General features: G+C 42.4%; 1 protein-coding gene across 1 annotated transcript in view; it reads left to right on the top strand.

Moving 5' to 3' along the window:
* Positions 1-24291, top strand: part of SHROOM4 (shroom family member 4) — a gene marked incomplete at both ends in the record, with an annotated part of 202497 nt that overhangs the window by 160887 nt on the left and 17319 nt on the right. The window contains 2 exon segments of the mRNA XM_079727446.1: positions 2060-4520; positions 9794-9855. Coding sequence (XP_079583572.1) covers positions 2060-4520; positions 9794-9855 — 2523 coding nt within the window.

Genomic DNA, 24291 nt, shown 5'->3' with positions numbered 1-24291 from the left:
CTCTTTCCCTGGCTCCTCTGCATTGTCCCGGTCTCTGGTATCGGTGGCCCTGGGGCTGTGTTCTGGTCCTCTTCTCTAGCTACAGTGACTCATGGTGACTTCATCCATTGTTCCTCTCATCCCAGCTCTGTCACAGAACCAAAGCTTTCAGAATGGGAACCTCCCTGAATAACAGGGTCCACCTGCAATGAGGATCTCTCAATTTAGGGTGCTTGGGATGGTCTGTGGTTGAAACAGCTGCCCAGCAGACTCAGAGAACTTTCTCAGCAAGCCCAGAGCCAGCAAAGCTGCTGGCCTCAGCTGCCTTTTCCCTTCCACAACAAGATCTTCCCTCTGAGAAGGGATTTCTGTTGAGGAGGCTCAGGGGAGCTAAGGGTTGAGTTTGCCCTGACTCGGTGTCTTTATTTGGCATCGGAAACCAGGGGCTCAGGGAAGAGGCAGGGGCAGCTGTGTTCTGGGAGAATACACAGAAATACATTCTGAGCTTGGCTCCTGTTTGAGTGGGGGTGTGGCTGTTTTCAGCAGGAAGGGTGGTGGGTTGGGTAGCAGATCTCCTTGCCAAGGAGTAATTGATGGATTCCTAGCCCAGAGGTCAAGTAAGTGGAGTGGCTAAGGGGCAAGGCAAGGAGCAAGAATTAGGAAAGGCTGACCTGGGGGATCTTGTGGGCTTCCGCTACCACTCAGCTCTGGTGTTTGGAACTGTGGCCTTTCTGAGGGCAGCCTGCAACCTCCTGGGTTTCTAGCCACAGGGTGTTACTGGCATGACTTGGCTCAGTTTGGCTTTGTGTGTGGGAAATGTTACTTAAAATTCAAGATTGTGTCTGATCCTAGTCCCTTCTTTGTTCTCCCCGGTTTGGCTTTGCCATGGGGGATGAGGGCGGCCTGGGTGGGCAGGGACCACTATAGTATCAAAAGTCGTAGTAGAGAGGATGCTGGTAACAATAGCCATGAAAACAACAATCAAGGGAGCAGCAGCTCCAGGTATTGAACCTTCGCTAGGTGCCCAGGCTGCGACAAGAGCTTCACTTTTATTATCTGATTTCACCCACAAAGCAACCCTCTGATACAGATATTACTATTATTTACGTTTAACAGACAGTGTAGCAGAAGACCTAGGACATTAGACTCATAGAGGCCTGGGTTCAAATTCCAGGTCTGCATCTTTAGCTGCTGTGTGAGCTTGTCAGTTTACTTTCCGTCTCTCAGCTTCAGTTTTCTCATTTGTCAAGTGGAGATAATAATCTCTCCCCTTCAGTTTGAAATGAGACATTGTAAAGTGCCTGGCACATTGTAGGTCCTCGGTAAATGGTGAGGATTACTATTACCAAGAAAAGAACAGGGGGACGCCTAAATTCTGGCCCTGTCTGGGCCATGAATTAGAGCTGGGCGATCTTGAGAAAATCACATCCTCAAAATCACTTCCCTTTGCAGGGCTTGCTCGACACCAGTGATTCTCAAAAGCATGGTCCCTGAACCAACAGCACCAGCATCACCCAGGAACTTGTCAGAAGTAAAATTCTCAGGATCCACCCAGACCTAAAACTCTGGGCATGAGACCTAGTCACCTGTGTTTTGATGAGCCCTCTGGGTGATTCTGATACATGCTCAAATTTGAGAACCACTGATTTACAAACTGGGCTGGCTGAAATTAAATCAGCCCTTTAGGGCCCCTCTCAAATGCTAATAGTCTGTGCTTGTTTCTTCTAGCAGAGAGCTATAGCTGACTCCCTGGGGACAGCAATAGTCCAGAAGCAATTCTAGACTCACTGAAGGCAGAGAAACCGAGCACAACCCTCAGTGGAGTTCTCACACTGTTAGTCTTTGGGATCTTGCCCTATCCTTCTTCCACATATCATCTTGTCTCCCATTTTACCACATTTCTGTGGTACCCCCAGTGTCCATCTGTTCCCCTGTTTCCGTTCCTTCCTCTTTTGCCTTATCTCTCTCTCACTTGTGACATGGGTGCCTCTGGGTTGTCCTGCTTCTCCCATGGCAGGGCTGGCCAAGGTGGGAAAGGGATCTGGTGACGTAACTAACTGGTGTGTCCTGTGTCTTGCAGTGACGTGTGTGTGCAGTGGTGTCCACTCTCCCGGCACTGCAGCACTGAGAAAAGCAGCTCCATTGGCAGCATGGAGAGCCTGGAGCAACCAGGCCAAGCCACCTATGAGGGCCACCTCTTGCCCATTGACCAGAGCACATACCCCAATCAGCGTGACTCAGCCTATAGCTCCTTCTCGGCCAGCTCAAATGCCTCTGACTGTGCCCTTTCCCTCAGGCCAGAGGAGCCAGGCTCTGTGGACTGCATCATGCAAGGCCCAGCGCCAACTAAGGCCCCTAATGGCCAGCTTAATGTGGCTGAAACCTTAGGAGGTGGCCGGCATACCAGTGGGGGCCAATTGACTCCTAGCTCCCAGATATCATCCCGTCCACAGGAGGTCCACCACTCAGGGCCTGCCAAGGCTGCCAGGGGTCCACCACAACCTCCAGTGAGGCGAGACAGTCTTCAGGCCTCCAGAGCCCAACTCCTCAATGGAGAGCAGAGCAGGGCTTCTGAGCTTGTGGACTCCTTGCAACAGAAGGAGAAACCTAGCTTGGACACCATGCTATCCCCAAGGAACCCTAACAGGTTCTGCTGCCTCAGCGGGCAAGACCAAGTGACAAATGAGGGCCATCAGAACTGTGAGCTCAGCCAACTTCCTGAATCCAGCCAGAAGGGCTCTGAGCATCTACTGATGGAGGCCTCGGCCAAAGCTGTTGGATTCCCAAAAGCATATGACAAAGCTTCCATCACAGATTCCAGCCCACTTAACCAGGCTTCAGCAGAACTAGCTAAGGCCTCTTCTTTTGGCAGTCCTCCACACCTCACAGGACATCGCCATAGTGCCCCTGAACAGCTACTGGCGTCCCACTTGCAGCATGTGCACCTTGATACTAGGGACAGCAAGGGGACGGAGCTTCCAGCTGGGCAGGATGGGCAGGAGTGGACTCTATCCCCTTTGCACAGTAGCCACATAGGCAAGAAAAGCCCATGTCCCCCTGCAGGAGGAATCCAGGACCAGCCCAGCAAAGAGAGAAAGACCAGGCCAGTGGACGATAGACTAATGGGTTCGGGGCATCAGAGCCCAAGCAGTTCCCCACATGGAGAGGCTGATGGACACCCTTCAGAAAGAAGTTTCCAGGACCCAAACAGGGCAAGCAGAGCTGACGGTGAATTGGCCAGCCAGCAGTCCTCTGCCCCTGGCTCCCTTGTTCAACAAACCACTAAAGTAGCTGGCCGCACAGAGACAACTGAAGAAGGGGACAGTGAGCCCAAGGAGTGTGGCCGGGTGGGTGGTAGGCGAAATGGAGGGACCCGGGGCCGCTCAATACAAAACCGGCGGAAGAGTGAGCGTTTTGCTACCAATCTACGTAATGAAATTCAGAGGAGGAAGGCCCAGCTCCAGAAAGGCAAGAGTCCCTTGTCACAGCTGTGTGACACCAAGGAGCCAGTGGAAGAGACCGAGGAGCGCCTAGAAAGTTCTCCACTTCCTGCCTCTAACTCATCCCTTCTATCTTCGTATAAAAAACCACCTAGCCCCAGAGACAAGCTCTTCAACAAGAGCGTGATACTCAGGGCTAGGTCTTCAGAGTGCCTCAGCCAAGCCCTTGAGGGCCATGAATCTAGGACGGGCTTGGAGGGACGAATGAGCCCTAGCCAGAGACCTGGCCAGTCTTCTTTGAGCCTGAACACCTGGTGGAAAGCATCTGACCCATCTTCCTCAGACTCTGAAAAAACAAATGTTCACCGTGGAGTCCGTGGAGGTCACTGGAGATGGTCGCCAGAGCACAACCTGCAGCCACATGTGACACTAGCCGTGGAAAACTCTTCCAACCCGGGTGACAAGGAATTGAAGGCTTCTACTGCCCAAGCTGGGGAGGAAGCCATCCTCTTGCCCTTTGCAGACAGAAGAAAGTTCTTTGAAGAGAGTAGCAAATCCTTATCTACATCTCATTTGCCAGGTTTAACCACTCATAGCAAGACTTTTACCCAGAGACCAAAACCTGTTGACCAAAACTTCCAGCCAGTGAGCTCCAGCTATAGGGAATTGAGGCGCCATCCCATGGACCAATCATACCACTCCACAGACCAACCCTATCATGCCACAGACCAGTCATATCATTCCATGTCACCCCTTCAGTCAGAAACTACCACTTACAAAGAATGTTTTGCAAGCAAAGGTCTAGAACAATCCATGTGTTGTAAGCCACTACACTGTGGTGATTTTGATTACCGCAGGACATGCTCTTACTCCTGCAATGTCCAGGGAGCTGTAGTCCATGACCCTTGCATTTATTGTTCTGGGGAAGTCTGCCCTGCTTTGCGAAAGAGAAATATGATGCCAAACTGCTACAACTGCCGGTGCCACCACCACCAGTGCATCCGGTGTTCAGCTTGTTATCATAATCCCCAGCACGGTACCCTTGAGGACAGCAGCTTGGCACCTGGCAACACTTGGAAACCCAGGAATCCAACAGTGCAGGTGAGGACTTGGCTTTTGGATGGGTGAGCTTCATTATTCTCTTTGTGAGGTGAAAGCTAGGTAAATCATTCGAAAGCGTAACAATTATAATATCTTAAAATTATATAGTGCTGGGTCCACCAGGTGGTAGCTTACTAACCTTGGGCAAGACATTCAGTGATCAAAATTGCACTTACCTCATCTTTAGAGGTAGAATAAAATAACTTTTGCTTCACAAAATGAACAGAACTGGGCTTTATATCCTGACTGTATAATTGGTATCTGAGTGACCTTAAGCAAGTCATCCAGCCACCAAAAGTTGTAGTTATGTGATTCTTTTTAAAGGGAAAAAGAAAAGAATTTTTACCTCATAAAATGGCCAGTACTAAATAAAGTCTTATTACCTCATCTCTAAAGTGGAGGAAAGTAATGGCTGCCTCATGAATTAGTTGGGTGGATCAAATGAGATTGTGTAACACAGAGTGCCAGGCTCAGTGCCTGATCCAAAACAGTATGTATTCCCTTCCATTTCCTGCTTTAAAATATATTTGGAGCTGAAAAACTTGCAGATGTCTCCCAGGCTTTGTTTGCAGAGACCCAGGTCTAAACTGGCTGTTGCTATACCCTGGTTATGACCTACAACTCTAATACAAGCCACCACCATCCCTCAGGGTATCTGTGGGAGGACTCCCTATGCTGTTGCCAGTTTACCACCAGATTCCTTCCCCATGGCTTTCCTAGTGCCACCTTTTGGCTGGTGCATTCAAACCAGAAGTTAGTTCCTGTGTTGAACTGTTTTTGCATAGGCCTACACTTCTGAAAGACTAACTGTATGAAATTGCTCAACACATATTCTTTGAAGAAACGAAACTTAGGGGTAAAAGAAGCCTTACACAGAAGAGTACATACTCTACTATTCCTTTATATAAAGTTCTAAAACAGCTATTCTATGGAAAAAAAATTCAAAACAGTGGTTGCCTGTGGCAGGCAGCACAGAGATTGACTAGGAAAGGGCATGAGGGAAATTTGTTGGGTGATGATCTATATCTTGATAAGAGTTTGAGTTACACAGGTGTATACATTTGCCAAACCTTAACAGATGTACACTTAATGTTTGTGCATTTCGCTGGAAGTAAATTTTGCCTAAAATACTGTAAACAAATATCAAACTTTAATGATATGTATGCTTGAGCTTTTGAAGTATATTGATTTACACAACTTATTTTCTAGTTTTCAGCATACAGATGTTGCACATATCTTGTTATATTTAGCCTTAAGATTTCATGTTTTTGCTGCCATTGTAGATACTAATGTTTTCTTAAGGTCAAGTTAAAATTCTTTACTATTATGTAGAAATGCAATTTAATTCTGTATATTTTCCTTGTATCCTGCAACCTTGCCAAACTCACTTTTCTTGGTAGATTTTAAAAGATTTTCTACATAGACAATCATGTCATCTGTAAATATAAGTAATTTTGTCTTCATTTCCACTGTGTATGGCTTTATTAGGAGAGGGAGGCCCCTACTGCACTGTCTAGGACCTCCAATACAGTGTTTAGTAGAAGTGGTGAGAGCAGATATTGTTACTTTGTTCCCAGTTTTTCACTATTAAGTTTGATGTTAGCTGTAGATTTTTTTGTAGATGCCTTATAACAGGTTGAAGAAATTCCCTTTTATTCCTAGTTTGTTGGGAGAGCTTTTATCAAGAGTGGATATTGAATTTTTTTTCAAGTGCTTTTTCTGTATCTATTGAGATGGTCATACAGGTTTTCTCTTTTAGTCTATTGATATGAATTACATTGATTGATTTTTGAAATAAGAACCAGCCTAGCATTGCCAGAATAAATCCCACTTGGTCATGACATCGTATCCTTTTTATATAGTACCAGATTTGATTTGCTAGTATTTTGTTAAGGATTTTTGTCTATGTATATCAGGGATTTTAGTTTGTAGTTTTCTCATGATGTCCGAGTCTGGTTTTCATATCAAGATACTGGCCTCACCAAATGAGTTGGGAATTGTTCTCTTCTCTCCTATTTTCCGGAAGAGTTTGCATAGAACTGGTATTATTTTTTCCTTGAATGTTTGGTAGAATTCATCATTGAAGCCATCTGGGCCTAGAGTTTTCTTTGTGGAAAGATTTTTGACAACAAATTCAATTTCTTTAATAGATATAGGGTTATCTGGGTTATCTATTTCTTCTTGAGTGAGCTTTGGTGGTTTGCCTTTCAAGGAATTTGTCCATGCCATTTAAGTTTTCAAATGTATGGGGATAAAGTTGTACTTTGAAATGCATCAAGAATTTAAGATGGATTTGTGGATGGATAGAGGAGTGAATAGATATGATAAGGCAAATATAGTAAAATACTAACTGTAGAAACTACACAATGGTGGATATATAGGGGTTCATTGTAAACTTGTTCAACTTTTCTAAGTGTTTCAAAATATTCATAATAAAATGTAGGGGGAAAAAAGGAGAGGAAATATAAAATATGGTTTAAGGGCATGATGCTGAAACCAGACTACCTGGGTTTGAATTCCTAAGCATTCCCATCTAAAAAAAAATGGAAATGATAACAGTACCTACTTCATAAGTTGGTTGAGAGGATTAAATGATGTAACATGTGCAAGGCATTTAGAACAGTAACTACCAGATACTAATCATTTTTTAAAGGTGAGTTATTATCTTTTAGAATAAAGGGAGATTTGGGCTTACCTTGAGAAACTTTTGCTGAAACAAGGACCTGCAAGTAGACAATGGAGAAAAGGGGCTAAAGTTGGGGGTGGCGGTGGGGTAAGCAGATGACAGCTGCAGAACGGTCATCCTAGGGCCAGTAACTCCATAAGGGAAGGAGGTGAAACTTGCAGGTTGCAGCAGCTGACAGCAGCAATGCAGGTGTGCCTGTGCCCATACCATGCCTCTCCTTTTGTACTCTGAGGGAAGGACACATTAGGTTCCTAATGTCTGTTAGATTAGATAAGTAGGTCTGCTTAGATGCTAGGCTTTCAGACATGTGGACAGCCATCCAGAAGCCACTTCATGCCCATTTCTACCCCTGCCACCTGAGCTCACCCTCCCCCCAGACATGGGGAAAACTTGTAGATGGGTTAGGATACCCCAGCTCAGCTGGCTAAGGTAGTTGTGATGGTGGCTATCTGAAGTAGGGTTGAGATCCTGCTCTTTATGGTCCCTGGAAGAGGATGGGGAGCCAGTTGGCTCCTCTTTGGTGCTGTTAAGAGAAATAAAATCAGCACACACCTAAATCCTTCATGCTTCATGCCAGTTAGTTCTGCATATATTATCAAAGTATATCATTTAACAACTATATGAGATACATTATAATAGGATCCCCATTTTACAGCTGAGAAAGCTGAGGCTCAGTGAGATCACACATCTTGCAAGTGGTGAAGCTAGGATTTGAACAACATAATGATAATTAATATTTGAGTGCCTACGGCGTACCAGGTGCTGTTCTAGGTGCTTTACGTGTGTCAACTCATGTCATCCTCAAAGCAATCAAGAAATGGTCACTATTAAATAGCTGGGGGAAATGAGCTAAGAGGAACTCGGTAGTTTGCCTGAGGTCACACTCAGTGTGGGATTTGAATCCATGTAGTGTGGCCTCAGAGGCCAAGCTCCTAGTTGTGCTACACTGCCTCTGCAAAAGCTGATTGCAAAGCCCAGGCCCTCCCCACTCTGACAGGTTGCCTTCTAGCAGTATAACTTCCACTAGGGCAACAAGTTTCTACCACAATCAATCCCCATCTGCAGCAAGCCGTGGAGATATCTGCCTCTTTGATTCAAAGAGTGCAGACAATTTACAGCAACCTAAGTGGCTCAGTGATAAAAAAAAAAAAAAAAAAGTAAGGTGATACTGGGGAGTTGAGGAGATTGAGAGTTGGGACAGGACTTTGGTTTGGCCACTTCTAGTTACTGAGCACTTCCCACAGGGCTAGACAGGGCATGGACAGGAAATCCTGGCTCCCACTGTGGCAAAACGAGTAATAGTGTCTTTGAAAGCAGTAAGATTACAAGGGCATCAAGGCAGAATCTAAGTTGAACAAGTGGTTTTTGCTGCTCTCACATGACAGGTACAGGCAGGGACTGCTCTGGTCCTGTGAAAGCTGTGAAACCTCATCGTTTCCATGGCTACTAACGTCCAGAGCCTCCTATGTGCCGAGTGCTGTGCTAAACATTCTCTATACACATCCCATTTTATCCTCACTCCCGGGAATCCAGCAAGGCTAGATAGCCTAGTCCTTATTTGCCAGACAGGAAGCTGAGGTTCAGGGAAGTGACATAACTACCCTCAAATAATGAGTATCTTAGCCAGAATGACTGACAACCAGGTGTCTTACCCCCAAAAGGTAGTAATTTTTTTTTTTTTTTTACTGAGGCAAAGTTAATAAAACTTTGAATGGGACCAATAATAGCATTGGAGAAAGCAGGACTTTGGAAGATCAGTGAGGTTTAGGAAAATCTGTGCATTCCCATTGGGCTAAGTTCTGAGTCACGAGGTAGAGGGTACTGAATGCTGAAATCAGGGAGAATGTCAAAGGCAAATTTGCATTAGGCTTGGAGCTAGAATAGGAAGGCAAGGACATTTTTACAAATGGCATATGTGGCTTGGGCTGCAGGGAAAAGAATGCTTGGGCAAAGCCCTTAAGGACAGTATGCCCAGGGTGAAGAGTCTCCTTCTGTAATATGGGGGATGAATGCTCCCCAGAAATAAGCCCACCTCAGCCACTGTCAGCGGATCTGGAATGAGGAGGAAGGGCCCCTGCAGTACAGGGTGGGCTAGGACAGGGTTGTAGCAGCAGGAGCTTTAGGCCTCAAAGCCCCCTCAAGGGCTGCAGCTTCCAAGAAGATGCTTTCTATGGTGGAAGAGGCAAGAGGAACAAGCAGGTTCACTGGGAAGAACAAACAAAGAGATTTTCTTTACAAGAGCCAGAACAAACAGCAAACATGCTAAACTGGTTTTTAACGTGGTTTGGGAGGGGAGTGGAGAAAGAGAGGGAAACTCAGAGTTTCTAGACCACATTGTCCAGGTCCTTGAGTGCTGTCTTAGACTCTGCATGCCCCCAGCAGCCCAGCAGACCTCCTGACAGAAAGGCAGCCCTCTAGGTACATAGTTCTATAGGCTGCATGGGAAAGTAGAAGGAACCAGCTGCAGGGGCGGGGAAGAGGGGTTGGGCCTGGCCCAGGACAGGCTCCTGACCTCTTTACGTTTTTGAAGCCATCTATATCCCTGGCTGCCCAGAGCTCCCTAACTTATCAGAATTTTGCTTTGCAGGACTTTCCTGGGGACAAATGGAAACCAATAACAGGAAACAGGAAGACCAGCCAGTCAGGGAGGTAAGTGACCAGTCTGGGAGTTGGGGTGAGTTAGTACCTCTGAGGCTTCTGTGGAAACTGGTAAGGTTTTCTGTTTTCTATTTGCTCTGTTTCCTTTGAGGAACCTTGTCTGGTGTCAGTACAAAGGCCTTGATGCTATAAGATGTAATCCAGCCTGCCCACCGGGCAGCTGGGCTATAGACCAAACTGATGGGTAGAACATTTTGGAATACGTAGTCAGGAGTATTGTGGGACATTGTGCCCATCAGCTCAGAGGCCTGAGGCAGGTGCCCAGGCACAAGGACATGGGGACCAGAGGGGACCAGACCATGCTAAAACACAGATGGGAAGGCATAAACAATGCTTGCCTTCCCAGCAGCCACTGGGTGGTTGGAGGGGCCAGAGAGGAGGTAAGACTGTCCAGCTACTGCTGTGCCTTTGCCTCAGAGTGTTTCTTGGGTTCTGCCACCTTTCTTTCTATAGGGCTTGTTGAGAGCTTAAGGTCTGTTCATTAAAAATCCAAGGCAGATCATGCTAACAATAGGTTAGAATTCCTAAAAGAAGGCAGGGACATTTTTCAAAATGATATGTATGGCTTGGGCTAGAGGGGAAAGAGTTGCTTCTGCAGAGCCCTTAAGGAAAAAAGAACGCCCAGAGTGGAGAATCTGTTCCTGTAATGTGGGGAACATGGCACCTGGCACTTATGCTCCAAAGACATGGGCCTGCCTGCCATAGGTGACCATGCGGAGGAGACAGTTACCTCCTCCAGGTTGCTCTCCATCAGTCTGGTTGGAATCCCTCTTTTGTGAAATTGTTTGATATACTCTTTCAGCTAGTTCTTCTCCAGGACAAGAGGCCCGTAAATTGTATGGATTCTTTAACTCAAACTCCAGGAATAAAGGAGGGACAGGGAAGATGGCTCTTAGCTGTGCCTCTGTGGGGGCACCTAGGGAGAGGGCTAGAATCTGGATCCCCTGACCTCTGAAAAGCCCAGGGTTCTTTCCAAGGGTCTATATTATCCCCTGTGATTTGGTGGTATAGTCAGGAATAATTTGGGCTTTCTTTTGACTCCAAAGTCTGGGAAACCTATCGGTTTCCTGATTGGCAATGGAAAGAGAGGAAGCCAACATTTACTGATCACCAACTAAGTGTCAGTCACTGGGCTGGATCTTTTTATACCCATAATCTCATTTATTCTCCACAACAGTTAATTTTACTACCTATTTTATAGATGAAGTCCAGAGAGGTTATATAACTTAGTTGAGGTCGCACAGCTAGTAAGTGATGGAGCCAGGACTCAGACTCAGGTTTGTCTGGCCCCAAAGTTCATGCTTTTTCCATTATAACTGCTTCAATTAGGATCCCTAAGGAAACCCTTCAAATGGACCCCTCAGTGTCATGTCTCAGGGACCTAAGGCCTGGGTGGGGATACTGTGGGATTCTATGGCTGGCCTTGATTCCCCACTGTTCTTGGAGAAGTCATTTCAGTCTAGTGGGTCTGCTGAGTTTCCCCTACTAGACTGAGACTGTCGAGAAAGGAGACCACACCTTGGTCACGGATGTATTCTCCATGCCTAGCACTGTGCCTGACACAGAAGTTGCTCAAGATGTATTTGTCATTTGCTTGCCAAATGAAGAAACAGAGCCTCCTACACCATTGAATAGGTAAAATGACACAAAAATAATAATGCCAACTAACATTTCTTGAGCACAGTACTCTATTCAAGGCACCATTCAAAGCGCTTTACAAATATCTATTTACCACCATAACCTTAAGGGGTAGGTACTGTTAGTTTCTTCATTTGACCGAGAGAAGAAACTGAAACACAGATAGATAAATTCAGTTGCCTAAAGTCCCACAGCTAGTAAGTTGACTAGACCCAGGTAGTCTAGCTTCAGAGACACTATAATATGCTATGGTGCTTCTCCAAAATGGCTCTCTTACTTTACTAATCAGCCAGTCAAGGAAGAGGACTTTATTTAAAACCTAGTATATGTACTGCCTGTTTCTAGGCAAGCAGGGAAATATTAGAGGAAGAGCATCAGGAAGCATAATGCCTCCCCATCCCCAGCTTGAGCAAGGAAGACTCATCCACACAAAGTTAAGTAGCAGTAATAATAAATTACCAGTTGCAAAACAACCTATGTGCCACTAGCTAAGTTACACATATCCTGTTTTATCTTCCTCAAAACTGTCAGGTAGGCATTATTATAACTAGGGAAGTGATTCTTGAACTTGAATGTGCATTAGAAATACCTGGAGGGCTTGTTAAATAAAAAATCCAGATACATGGTAGCTCCCACCCTGCCCCCAGGGAGTGTGATCCAGTAAGTGTGGAATGGGGCTCAAAATGTGTATGTCTAACAAGCTCCCCAGGTGATGCTGATGCAGCTGGTCCTGGGCTCACACTTTGAGAACCAATGACTCAGATAAAGAATCTGAGGTTCAGAGGAGCTAAGTAACTTTCTCAAGATCTCACAGATACTAAAGGGACAAGCCAGGTTTTCAACTCAGGCTAGTTGCTATAAGATGAAAAAGTGTCAAATACATGGTTTAAACAAGAAAAGCCTGGCAAATGGTAAGGGTCCAATACATGATAAGTATCATTGTGCCCTATTTAAGTTCATTGGAGTGTAAGAAAACTAAAGGCTGGGGCCTACAGGAGGAAAGGCCCAGAGGGGAAACTAAGCAGGCTGTATTGGAGGAATAAACCCTGCTGGTTGTTAAGAGTTCTGGCCTGATCATTAAAAAGTCTACAAATAGGGCTTCCCTGGTGGCACAGTGGTTGAGAGTCTGCCTGCTGATGCAGGGGACACGGGTTCATGCCCCAGTCCGGGAGGATCCCACATGCCGTGGAGCAGCTTGGCCCGTGAGCCACGGCCGCTGAGCCTGCGCATCCGGAGCCTGTGCTCCACAACGGGAGAGGACGCAGCAGTGACAGGCCTGCGTACCGCAAAAAAAAAAAAAAAAAAAAAAAAAAAAGTCTACAAATAACAAATGCTGGAGAGGGTGTGGAGAAAAGGGAACCCTCCTACACTGTCAGTGGGAGGAATGTAAGTTGGTACAGCCACTATGGAGAACAGTATGGAGGTTTCTCAGAAAACTAAAAATAGAATTACCATATGATCCAGCAATCCCACTCCTGGGAATATATCTGGACAAAACTATAATTCAAAAGGATACATGTGCCCCTATGTTTATAGAAGCACTGTTCACAATAGCCAAAACATGGAAACAGCCTAAGTGTCCATCAACAGATGAATGGATAAAGAAAATGTGGTATATATATACAATGGAATACTACTCAGCCATAAAAAAGAACGAAATAATGCCATTTGCAGCAACATGGATGCAACTAGAGATTATCATACTAAGTGAAGTAAGTCAGAAAGAGAAAGACAAATACCATATTATATCACTTATATGTGGAATCTAAAATACGGCACAAATGAACCTCTCTACAAAACAAAAACAGACTCAAAGACATAGAGAACAGACTTGTGCCTGCCAAGGGGGAGGTGAGGAGGGAGAGGGATGGAGTGGGAGTTTGGGGTTGGTAGATGCAAACTATTACATTTAGAATGGATAAACAAGGTCCTACTGTATAGCAAAGGGAACTATATCCAGTCTTATGGGATAAACCATAATGGAAAAGAATATTAAAAAAAGAATGTATATATGTACATAATTGAGTCACTTTGCTGTACAGCAGAGGTTGGCACAACATTGTAAATCAACAGTACTTCAATTAAAAAAAAATTCTGGCCTTGAAGTCAGTCTGCCTGGGTTCAAATCCAGGTTCTTCTGTTCTCTAGCTGTGTGAATTTGGCAAGTGGCTTTCTCTTCCCCCCGACCCCCACCCCGCCCAGCTCCTCTCTTTCACCCCACCCCATCGGTTTCCTTATTTGTGAAATGGGGTAAGAGTGCTTACCTCCTGTGACTGTTGTGTGGAATAATTGAGTTAATATATGTAAAGCATTTAGGACAAAATCTGGCACCAGAAACCCTCAGTAAATGTTAGTTGTAATGAGGAGGAGGAGGAAGAGGAGGAGCAGCAGCAACAGTAACAGCAGAGAAAAAGGGTAAAGAGTGAAGTATTGCACCAGGATAGTTAGGGCTTGAAAACTAGGTAGGATGGTAAATATGGAAGCAATTGAAGGTTATTGATCAGGTAAGTGACATGGTAAATATGGCACTTTAAATAATTTAGCAGCATTTGCAGCCTAGATGGATTGAAAAAAGACCAATTAGGGGCAGTGATCCAGGCATGAATGAGTGTGGCCTTGGATTGGGTAGGTGGGGGTGCAATAGGAATGTAACAGAAGAGATAGATAAATATGTGGATATTTGGGGGGAAATGTTTATTGTGAAAGCAATATTACAGGAAATTAAAAACAGAAGAAAAAGTATCTTTTTTTAACATCTTTATTGGAGTGTAATTGCTTTACAATGGTGTGTTAGTTTCTGCTTTATAACAAAGTGAATCAGCTATACACATATATCCCCATATCTCCTCCCTCTCGCGTCTCCCTCCCACTCTCCCTATCCCACCGCTCTAGGTAGTCACAAAGCACCGAGCTGATCTCCCTGTGCTATGTGGCTGCTTCCCACTAGCTATCTATTTTACATTTGGTAGTGTATATATGTCCATGCTACTCTCTCACTTCGTCCCAGCTTACCCTTCCCCCTCCCTGTGTCCTCAAGTCCACTCCCTACATCTGTGTCTTTATTCCTGTCCTGCCCCTAGGTTCTTCAGAACCATAGACAAATTATCCTTATTCTTACCACCCGAACACCCTGATTGTTTTCATTTCCCTGCCAGCCTTTATCTATAGGTGCAGAGATTTGTGGGTGGGGGTGTCATGATTATAATAACTATGTAGGTGTGATTTTATGTGTCCTGCTTCTTTTTTCCCCACTAAGCATTACTTGGTGAACAACTTTTCCTGTTGCTATAAAGGCTTCCTTAATAGTTATAAATTTTAATGGCTGCATAATATTTCACCAGCTTAATGTGCCCTAATTTGCTTAATCATTCCCAAATTGGTGGATAATTAGGCTGTTTCCAATTTCTTGCTATTATAAAGTAATGTTGCTGAAAATTTTTGAGCAGCTATAACCTTTTTCTCATTTTGAATTATCTCATTAAAAACAGTTATACAGAGTTGGGATTAGTTGTTGAAAGAAAATTAGCATTCTTATTGTTCTTGATATATTTCACCAAACTGCTTTCCCTGGAAGTGTTTTACTCTGCCATTAACAATATAGGAGAATACCAGTTTCCCCTAAAATTTGCCATCATGGAAATTTTTCTTTTTCTAATACAATAAGTATAAATGGTACATATTATAATTTCAATTTGCTTACTTTGATTATTCTGGTTTGAACATTTTTCATGTATTTGTTTAATATTTGCATTGATTCCCATGTGAATTGTTGGTTCAGATAATTTGCTCACAAATACGTGATGACTTTTGAGCGAAAAGTAGAAAGAACTTGGGAATGAAAGGAGTTAAGCCAAAAATAATTTTCTGCCCCAGGACTTTAGAAAGAGAAAATTATTGACATAGTGGGGGCAGGTGACAAGGGGACCTGGTTTGGTGGAGATAAGAAGTTTGAGTTGGGATATGTTGAATTTAAAGTTAGTGAGGAAGACAAGGGGATGCTTTTGAGGAGCACTGTTGATCACCCAGCCAGCGGGGGTAGGATGAAGAAGAATAGCCAGCAAAGGGGATTGAAGGGGCAAGCATCTGGAGTGGTAAGAAGGAGAAGTATGCCAGTGTACCATCACAGGCAATAAGGAGAGGACTGCTATTGGCTTTGACGTTTTGGACGCACAAGTGACTTTCAAGAAAGCAAACTTAGTAAAATGGTGGGCATAGAAAGCAGATGGCATGATGGTCTGTAAAGGGGATGCATACAGAAGAAATGCACACAGTTTTACACATCCTAAATTCACCTTTTAAGTGTACAATTCAGTGAGTTTTGGTAAATTTGCATGCTATACAGTCATCACCACAATCCAATTTTAGAACATGTCTGTCTCCCTAAAAAGATCCCTTTTGCTCATTTCCAGTCACTCTCTATTCCACACTCAGCCTCAAGCAACCACTAATCTACTTTCTGTCTCTATGGATTTGCCTATTCTGTATGTACCTTTCATATAAATGGAATCATACAATATGTGGGCTTTTGAGTCTGGCTTCTTTTACTTAGCAAGCTTTAGCAGTTCATCTTTCTTGTAGCATATATCAGTATTTCATTCCATTTTTTGCCAAGTAATATTCCACTGTATGGACATACCACATTTTATTTATCCATTCATCCATTAATGGACATTTGGGTTGTTTCCACTTTTTTTGTGAATAATGCTGCTATGACCATTCACATAAAAATTTCTATGTGGACATATGTTTTCAATTCTCTTGGGTGTATATTTAGGAGTAGAATTTCTGGGCCATATGATAACTTTGTTAACTTTTTAAGGAACTGCCTAACTGTTTTCCAAAGTAGCTGTACCATTTTACACTTCCACCAGCAAAGTAAGAGGGTTTCAGTTTCTTTTCATTAATTTTACTACAATGATTATGTGCTACTGTGTGATTTGGAAAAGGGTTTAAAAGAAGAGTGCTTGAAAAGACATTTATACATTTTAAAATGTTTAAAAAGAAGTTGGCTAGGAAAAGGAAGGAGAGAAATGGGGTGGTAGTTAGAGGGGGAGATAAGGTTTAAGTTAGTGGTTCTCAAAATGTGGTCCTAGGACCAGCAACCTCAGTATCACCTAAGAACTGAAGTAACAATGCAAATTATTGGACCCCACCCAGACCTACTGAATCAGAAACTGGGACATGGCCCAGAGATGTGTGTTTTAAGAAGCCCTTCAGGCAATTCTGATGCAAGCTAAATATGAGAACCTCTGGTTTAAGTGATGGTTTGATCAGGACTTGGGAAACTGATTTAAGTTTAAAAGCAGAAAGGAGAGGTCAGTGGAAAGGGAAAGAATATTTATGCTGAATATGGAGGCAGCAGATCATAGTTTATGATCTCAAGGAAGATGAGAAGGCCTAGGAAAGGTCAAGGGCAGAGATGACATTTAAAGAGGAGAAATCCTGATGCAGCTTCCGCTTACCTTCCCCCCACTACACACACATTTTTAACATTTCTTACATCATTTCTGTCACAACTGGAATGATGGGTGTAGGTGGGAAAATCAAATGTATATTCTTGAGCCATTCTCTGCCTGGAAGCCTGCAACGAATTTTAATTCCAGGTAGTTACACTCTTGGTTGTCTCCCTCCACAGTTATTTAGTTTGCATGCAGAGAATGCAAACGCATTTTGATATTAGCAGGAGGGAAAAAAACATTGGTGAGTAGATCTGCTGGGAGAAAAAGCTACATAAATGTGAAGCATTTAAAAGCCCAAAGAAATTATTTCCTAGATTATCTCATTTGGTTTTCCATACTTATAATTGCCTCCTGCGATCGTTTCCATTTTTCTACTTTGCATAGACCTTTAGAATGTGTAGAGTGTTTATATATATATATATATATATATATATATATATATATATATATATATAACCACAGTTAATCCTCACAGAAACTCTGTGAAGCCTTATTTTTCCCATTTGACTGATAAGGAAGCTGAGACTCAGGAAAGGTATTATATACTATTATTAACAACAACAACAACAAAAGGTATAATAGCTAACATTTATTAAGTGTTTATTGGGTGTCAGGCACTGCTCTAAGCATTTCACATGAATTATTTTATTTATTACTAATCATGACCCTATGAGATAGTTACCATTTATTGACCCAGTTTTACAGATGAGGAAACTTACTCACAGATAGATTAAAGTCACTTGCCCAAGGTCAAACAGGCATCTGACTCCAGAGCCCATTACTTCTGGGATTATACAGCAACTACGTGACAAAGCTAGACTACTACCCAGGTTTTTCAGTTGGCAGCCTACGGCTCTCTTCCTTCTTTTTATCATACAACATCATGAGCAGAGTGTGGAATATCCAGTACACAGTTCCTATTTGCCTATTGAGTAAAAGAAAACGGATAGTTCAGAATTGAATCTCATTTCATTAGGAACAGTACACTTTTCAGGAAGGCTTTACCAGCTAAGAAGAATGCAACCTTCAGAGGCATGAAAGGATTTGTCAAAGAGTGTGACAAAGTGAATTTAAATACTTGGGTATTAATTTAATCCTGGGCACACAAAACCTATTCAAGGAAAATTATAAAACCCTAATGGGAGAAATAAAGACATGAATAAATGCATAGCTATACTCTGCTTCAATTTGGGAAGACTAATATAGTAATGATTACAATACTCCCTAAGTTAATAATATATAGATGTAATGCACTACCAATTAGAGTCACTGTGGTATACTTTGTAGAACTTATCAAATTAACCATGAAATTTATGTGAAAGAATAAGTGGGCAGGAAGACCAAAGAATACATTTATTTAAAAAGGTAATTGTGGTTCAGCCAACATCATCCTCAATGGTGAAAAACCGAAACAATTTCCATTAAGATCAGGAACAAGACAAGGTTGCCCACTCTCACCATTATTATTCACCATAGCTTTGGAAGTTTTAGCCACAACAATCAGAGAAGAAAAAGAAAAAAGGAATCCAAATCGGAAAAGAAGAAGTAAAACTGTCACTGTTTGCCGATGACATGATACGATACATACAGAATCCCAAAGATGCTACCAGAAAACTACGAAAGCTAATCAATGAATTTGGTAAAGTAGCAGGACACCAAATTAATGCACAGAAATCTCTTGCATTCCTATACACTAATGATGAAAAATCTGAAAGAGAAATTAAGAAAACACTCCTATTTAAGATTGCAACAAAAAGAATAAAGTACCTAGGAATAAACCTACCTAAGGAGACAAAAACCTGCATGCAGAAAACTATAAGACACTGATGAAAGAAATTAAAGATGATACAAACAGATGGAGAGATATGCCATGTTCTTGGGTTGGAAGAATCAACATTGTGAAAATGACTATACTACTCAAAGCAATCTAAAGATTCAGTGCAACCCCTATCAAACTATCAATGGCATTTTTTACAGAACTAGAACAAAAAATCTTAAAATCTGTATGGAGACACAAAAGACCCCGAATAGCCAAAGCAGTCTTGAGGGAAACAAATGGAGCTGGAGGAACCAGATGCCCTGACTTCAGCCTATACTACAAAGCCACAGTAATCAAGACAATATGGTAATGGCACAAAAATAGAAATATAGATCAATGGGACAGGATACAAAGCCCAGAGATAAACCCATGCACCTATGGTCAACTAATCTATGACAAAGGAGGCAAGGATATACAGTGGAGAAAAGACAGTCTCTTCAATAAGTGATGCTGGGAAAACAGGACAGCTACATGTAAAAGAATGAAATTAGAACACTCCTTAACACCATATACAAAAATAAACTGAAAATGGATTAAAGACCTAAGTGTAAGTCCAGATACTATAAAACTCTTAGAGGAAAACATAGGCAGAACAGCCTCTGACATAAATCACAGCAAGATCCTTTTTGACCCACCTACTAGAGAAATGGAAATAAAAACAAAAATAAACAAATGTGACCTAATGAAACTTAAAAGCTTTTGCACAGCAAAGGAAACCATAAACAAGACCAAAAGACAACCCTCAGAATGGGAGAAAATATTTGCAAATGAATCAATGGACAAAGGATTAATCTCCAAAATATACAGGCAGCTCATGCAGCTCAATATCAAAAAAACAAACAACCCAATCGAAAAATGGGCAGAAGACCTAAATAGACCTTTCTCCAAAGAAGATATACAGATTGTAAACAAACACATGAAAAGATGCTCAACATCACTATCATTAGAGAAATGAAAATCAAAACTACAATGAGGTATCACCTCACACCAGTCAGAATGGCCATCATCAAAACATCTGCAAACAATAAATGCTGGAGAGGGTGTGGAGAAAAGGGAAGCCTCTTGCACTGTTGCTGGTAATGTAAATTTATACAGCCATTATGGAGAACAGTATGGAGGCTCCTTGAAAATCTAAAAATAGAACTACCATATGACCCAGCAATCTCACTACTGGGCATATACGCTGAGAAAACCATAATTCAAAAAGAGTCATGTACCAAAATGTTCATTGCAGCTCTATTTACAATAGCCAGGACATTGAAGCAATCTAAGTGTCCATCGACAGATGAATGGATAAAGAAGATGTGACACATATATACAGTGGAGTATTACTCAGCCATAAAAAGAAACGAAATTGAGTTATTTGTAGTGAGGTGGATGGACCTAGAGACTGTCATACAGAGTGAAGTAAGTCAGAAAGAGAAAAACAAATACTGTATGCTAACACATATATATGCAATCTAAAAAAAAATGTTTCTGAAGAACCTAGGGGCAGGACAGGTATAAAGTCGCAGACGTAGAGAATGGACTTGAGGACATGGGGAGGGGGAAGGGCAAGCTGGGACTACGTGAGAGAGTGGCATGGACATATATACACTACCAAATGTAAAATAGATAGCTAGTGGGAAGCAGCCGCATAGCACAGGGAGATCAGCTCGGTGCTTTGTGTCCACCTAGAGGGGTGGGATAAGGAGGGTGGGAGGGAGACACAAGAGGGAGGAGATATGGGGATATATGTTTATATATAGCTGATTCACTTTGTTATACAGCAGAAACTAACACACCATTGTAAACCAATTATACTCTAATAAAGATGTTTAAAAAAAAGGTAATGGTGGTAGACTTACCCTATCAGATTTTAAAGTCTGTCATAAAGTGACAATCATTAAAACCATATGATAGTGGGTTGAAAAAAAGTCAAACAGTGAAATTAAATAAAAAAGAGAGATTCTAGGAACAGATACTAAGACTATAGAGCACACTGGGTGCAACCGTGAACTTTGGAAAGCAATCATCTGTCTTCAATAAATGTTGGGAACTGTAGGTATCACTATGGAGAATAATTAACTTAGAGCCACGGTGCATACAATACTCTGTAGTAAATTTCAGAAGGCAGACCAGTGGAACAGCATATTCATTCCAGCTATGGATGGAAGATAAATTTGTGCCTGTTAAACGGAGGATGTCATCAGAGACAAGATGGATGGTTTCAAATATTTAAAAGTTGGGGGAAGAAACCTTTGTACAACAAAATGTAATAAAAAGCTAAATAGCAGAATGAGGAAAATGTCTGGGGTCAGCATCACAGATAAGAGTTGACTGTCCGAAAAATATAAAGAATGGATACAGATATAGAAGGTCGGCTTTCAACTTCAGCTTCATAAAAGGGCAAGGAAAATGAACAGCCCATTTACACATGAGGAAATAAAGGCAGTAAAATCACTGGCTGGAAAAGTACAACCTCTCTACCAATTAAAGAAGTGCAAATAAAAACAACATCAAGGTATCACAACCTGCTTATTAAATTATCAACAATTAATGGAAATTATAACTAGAAATTACAAAACCCTATCTTGACAAGACTTAAGGAAACAGTATGTGTTTTGGGGAGCAGTATAAATTGGCTCAGTTTTCCTAAAAGACAGTCTAGAAATATGTGACAAGAGTTACAAAACTGTTTGTACATACTCCTTGATCCAGCATACCCCCAAGGAAATAACCTAAAAAGGAAAAAATAATTTTTTAAAGATATTTAAAGTAGTGCTATTTATAATCATGGAAAATATTTACTAACCTAATATATCATCATGATGGAATAGAATATAGCCATTAACAGTGACAGGTATACAAATATTGGGTCTTACACAGAAATGGGTATTTGTAATAATATTAACAACAAAAAATGCTAAATTCTAAACTCACATGTTGAATCTGATAGTAGCCTTGCACAAAGAAGATTCAGAAAGGCATCTGGTAAAATGTAAATAGCTGGAGTTGAATGCACATGGTGTTCTTTGGGTACATGTCAAGTTGCTGGAATTCATAATAAAAAAGAAAATCTGAAGAAGAGGCAGCTCACATTGGTTTGATTTAGGCCTGCAAAGTTAAAGATCAAGGGCTTTAGAAAAATCCCCATACCAATGACAGACAGTGTTACTTACCAGACATGCTTGATCTCTCTGTTAGCTAGAATTTGTTTTGCTAGAATTCTCCATCAACCAGCACTTCTGCTTATCTAAATCTGTGAGAACTTGACATTTCTGAGGGGGTACATCACCAGACATTTGTGAATCTTCAAATTTGTCACCATTACTACAACATAGAACCTCTCCACCCCCACTAATGAACATTTTATTATCTGACTCAGAACCATTACTTTCTCAAGACCGTTACATTTCTCTTCACTTCCATCATCAGCACTAGTTTGCAAATAGTTTGCATTTCAGTGCCATTATTCACAGAGAAGCACATATTCTCTCTACCATGGTTACTGCACACCTATGTACCTTGTTAACAAATAGAGACCTATCAAGCCACATTGAGATGGGAATGCCAAGTGGTTGACTAGGTTCCCTCCTTTGCTTGGTGACTTGCCCTACAAACCAGTATTGTGAGGCCTTGCAAGTCAAATTCATACCCTTTGCAAAATGACCAGTTATTACACTTCATGGATCTTTAGGGCTACTCTCAAAGGGTTAAAGCCTCAAATGTTAAATATGTTTATGCCAAAGAACTACTCTATGATAATAATTGTCATTGATAATTGAGCACCCAGAATGCCTTTTAAACTGAGATAAAATCGTGTTCTTTATAACTTTGGTATTAAGTTTATTCCACTGTATTTTAGGTCTTCGAAATTTAGCACATTAACATCTGATATATATGAGGACTCAAATATACAAAAATTGCTCTCTTCCCCTGGCACATCCATTGTTTAATGATTGTGGGGCACTGAATTTCCTTAAATAGCATCAGGATTCCCAGAGCTTTATGGACCTCCCATTATTTTATTTTGTAAATCTTCATCGCACTTGTTACATGGGTGTATGTATATAGTTAATTAAAATGCATTTCGTTTTGAAAGTTTTTTTTCTTTTTTGGCTGCATTGGGTCTTTGTTGCTGTGCATGGGCTTTCTCTAGTTGCAGTGAGCAGGGGCTACTCTTCCTTGTGGCATGCGGGCTTCTCATTCTTCTCATTGCAGTGGCTTCTCCTGTTGCAGAGCATGGGCTCTAGGCACGCAGGCTTCAGTAGTTGCAGCACACGGGCTCAGTAGTTGTGGCTCATGGGCTCTAGAGCGCAGGCGCAGTAGTTGTGGCACGTGGGCTTAGTTGCTCTGCGGCATGTGGGATCTTCCCGGACCAGGGCTCGAACCCGTGTCCCCTGCATTGGCAGGCGGATTCTTAACCACTGTGCCACCAGGGAACTCCTTGAGAGTTTTTTTTAATGGCTTTATACCTCTTAAGATACCCTGGTGAGTTGGGAACTTGGTAGATAATGACTGTTTAGAGCAGTGGATCTCAAAGTGTGATCTGGGACCAGCAATACCATCATCATCCTGGGAATTGTTAGAAATAAAAATTCTCCACTCTGCCCCAGACCTACCAGATTAGAAATTCTGGGGGTAGGACTAAGCCAACTATGTTTTAATAAGCCTTCCAGGTGAGTCTGATGCATGTTCAAGTTTCAGAACCACTGCCTATTAGAGAATAGAGCCTCAATAACCTCGGCCAGCCTGATCCTCCATTAAATTGTTCTCATGGATATCAAACCCTCCAGGCCCGTCCACAATGTGTCACGTGCCCCTAAAATGTCTTTTATTAAATCTCTTGAGAAGGTTATGAGAATGCTGAAGAGGCAGCATGTTGTGCTGGCAAAAGCGTGGGCATTGGAGTCAGATGGACCTTAGTTGTAACTTCTCCTGGCTGCTTATTCTCTTTATGTTCCCTCAGTTGTTTAACCTCCATGAGTCTCATTTCTAACATGGGCAAGAGAATACTCAGGCTAGAAGATTGTCTTCAGGGTGAAACGAGATGGAGTCTGTTAACTGTCCAGTGCTGTGCCTGACACATGGTGGACTCTGAGTAAACAAGAGTGGTCATTACCATCCCTTAGCACCATGTCTGTGACACTATGTAGGGTTCAGAGGAGTAATGGGAAGACCTTCTTGGGAACTCCAAGTTGGAGTCATTGGAAAGAGGAATCTAAGCTTCACCCAGGACAGCCCCAATATAGCAAGGACTTCTCTGATCTCTTCAAAGGACACTTTGCATCAGGCTCCTGGGGGCTGTAGAAGGCTCAGAGTGAGTCCTGCCACTTGTATTTGCTGTTGCCAGACTAATTGTTCCTTGCTTGAAGTTCTGTGGCCCCAGAGGCGGAGAAGGGTGGCAACAACAAGCTCTCTGGGCCCTTCTCCCCTCCCTGTGTAGCCTCCTTGTATCTCACTTCCTGGATCTTGTAAATATTTCCTTCAGCAATAAGCTGGGAGTGGCTGTTTCTCTTGGAGCAGTCT

This window comes from Hyperoodon ampullatus (assembly GCF_949752795.1).
Source record: "Hyperoodon ampullatus genome assembly, chromosome: X".
NCBI lineage: Eukaryota > Metazoa > Chordata > Mammalia > Artiodactyla > Ziphiidae > Hyperoodon > Hyperoodon ampullatus.
This window is presented reverse-complemented; position numbering and strand designations above follow the sequence as displayed.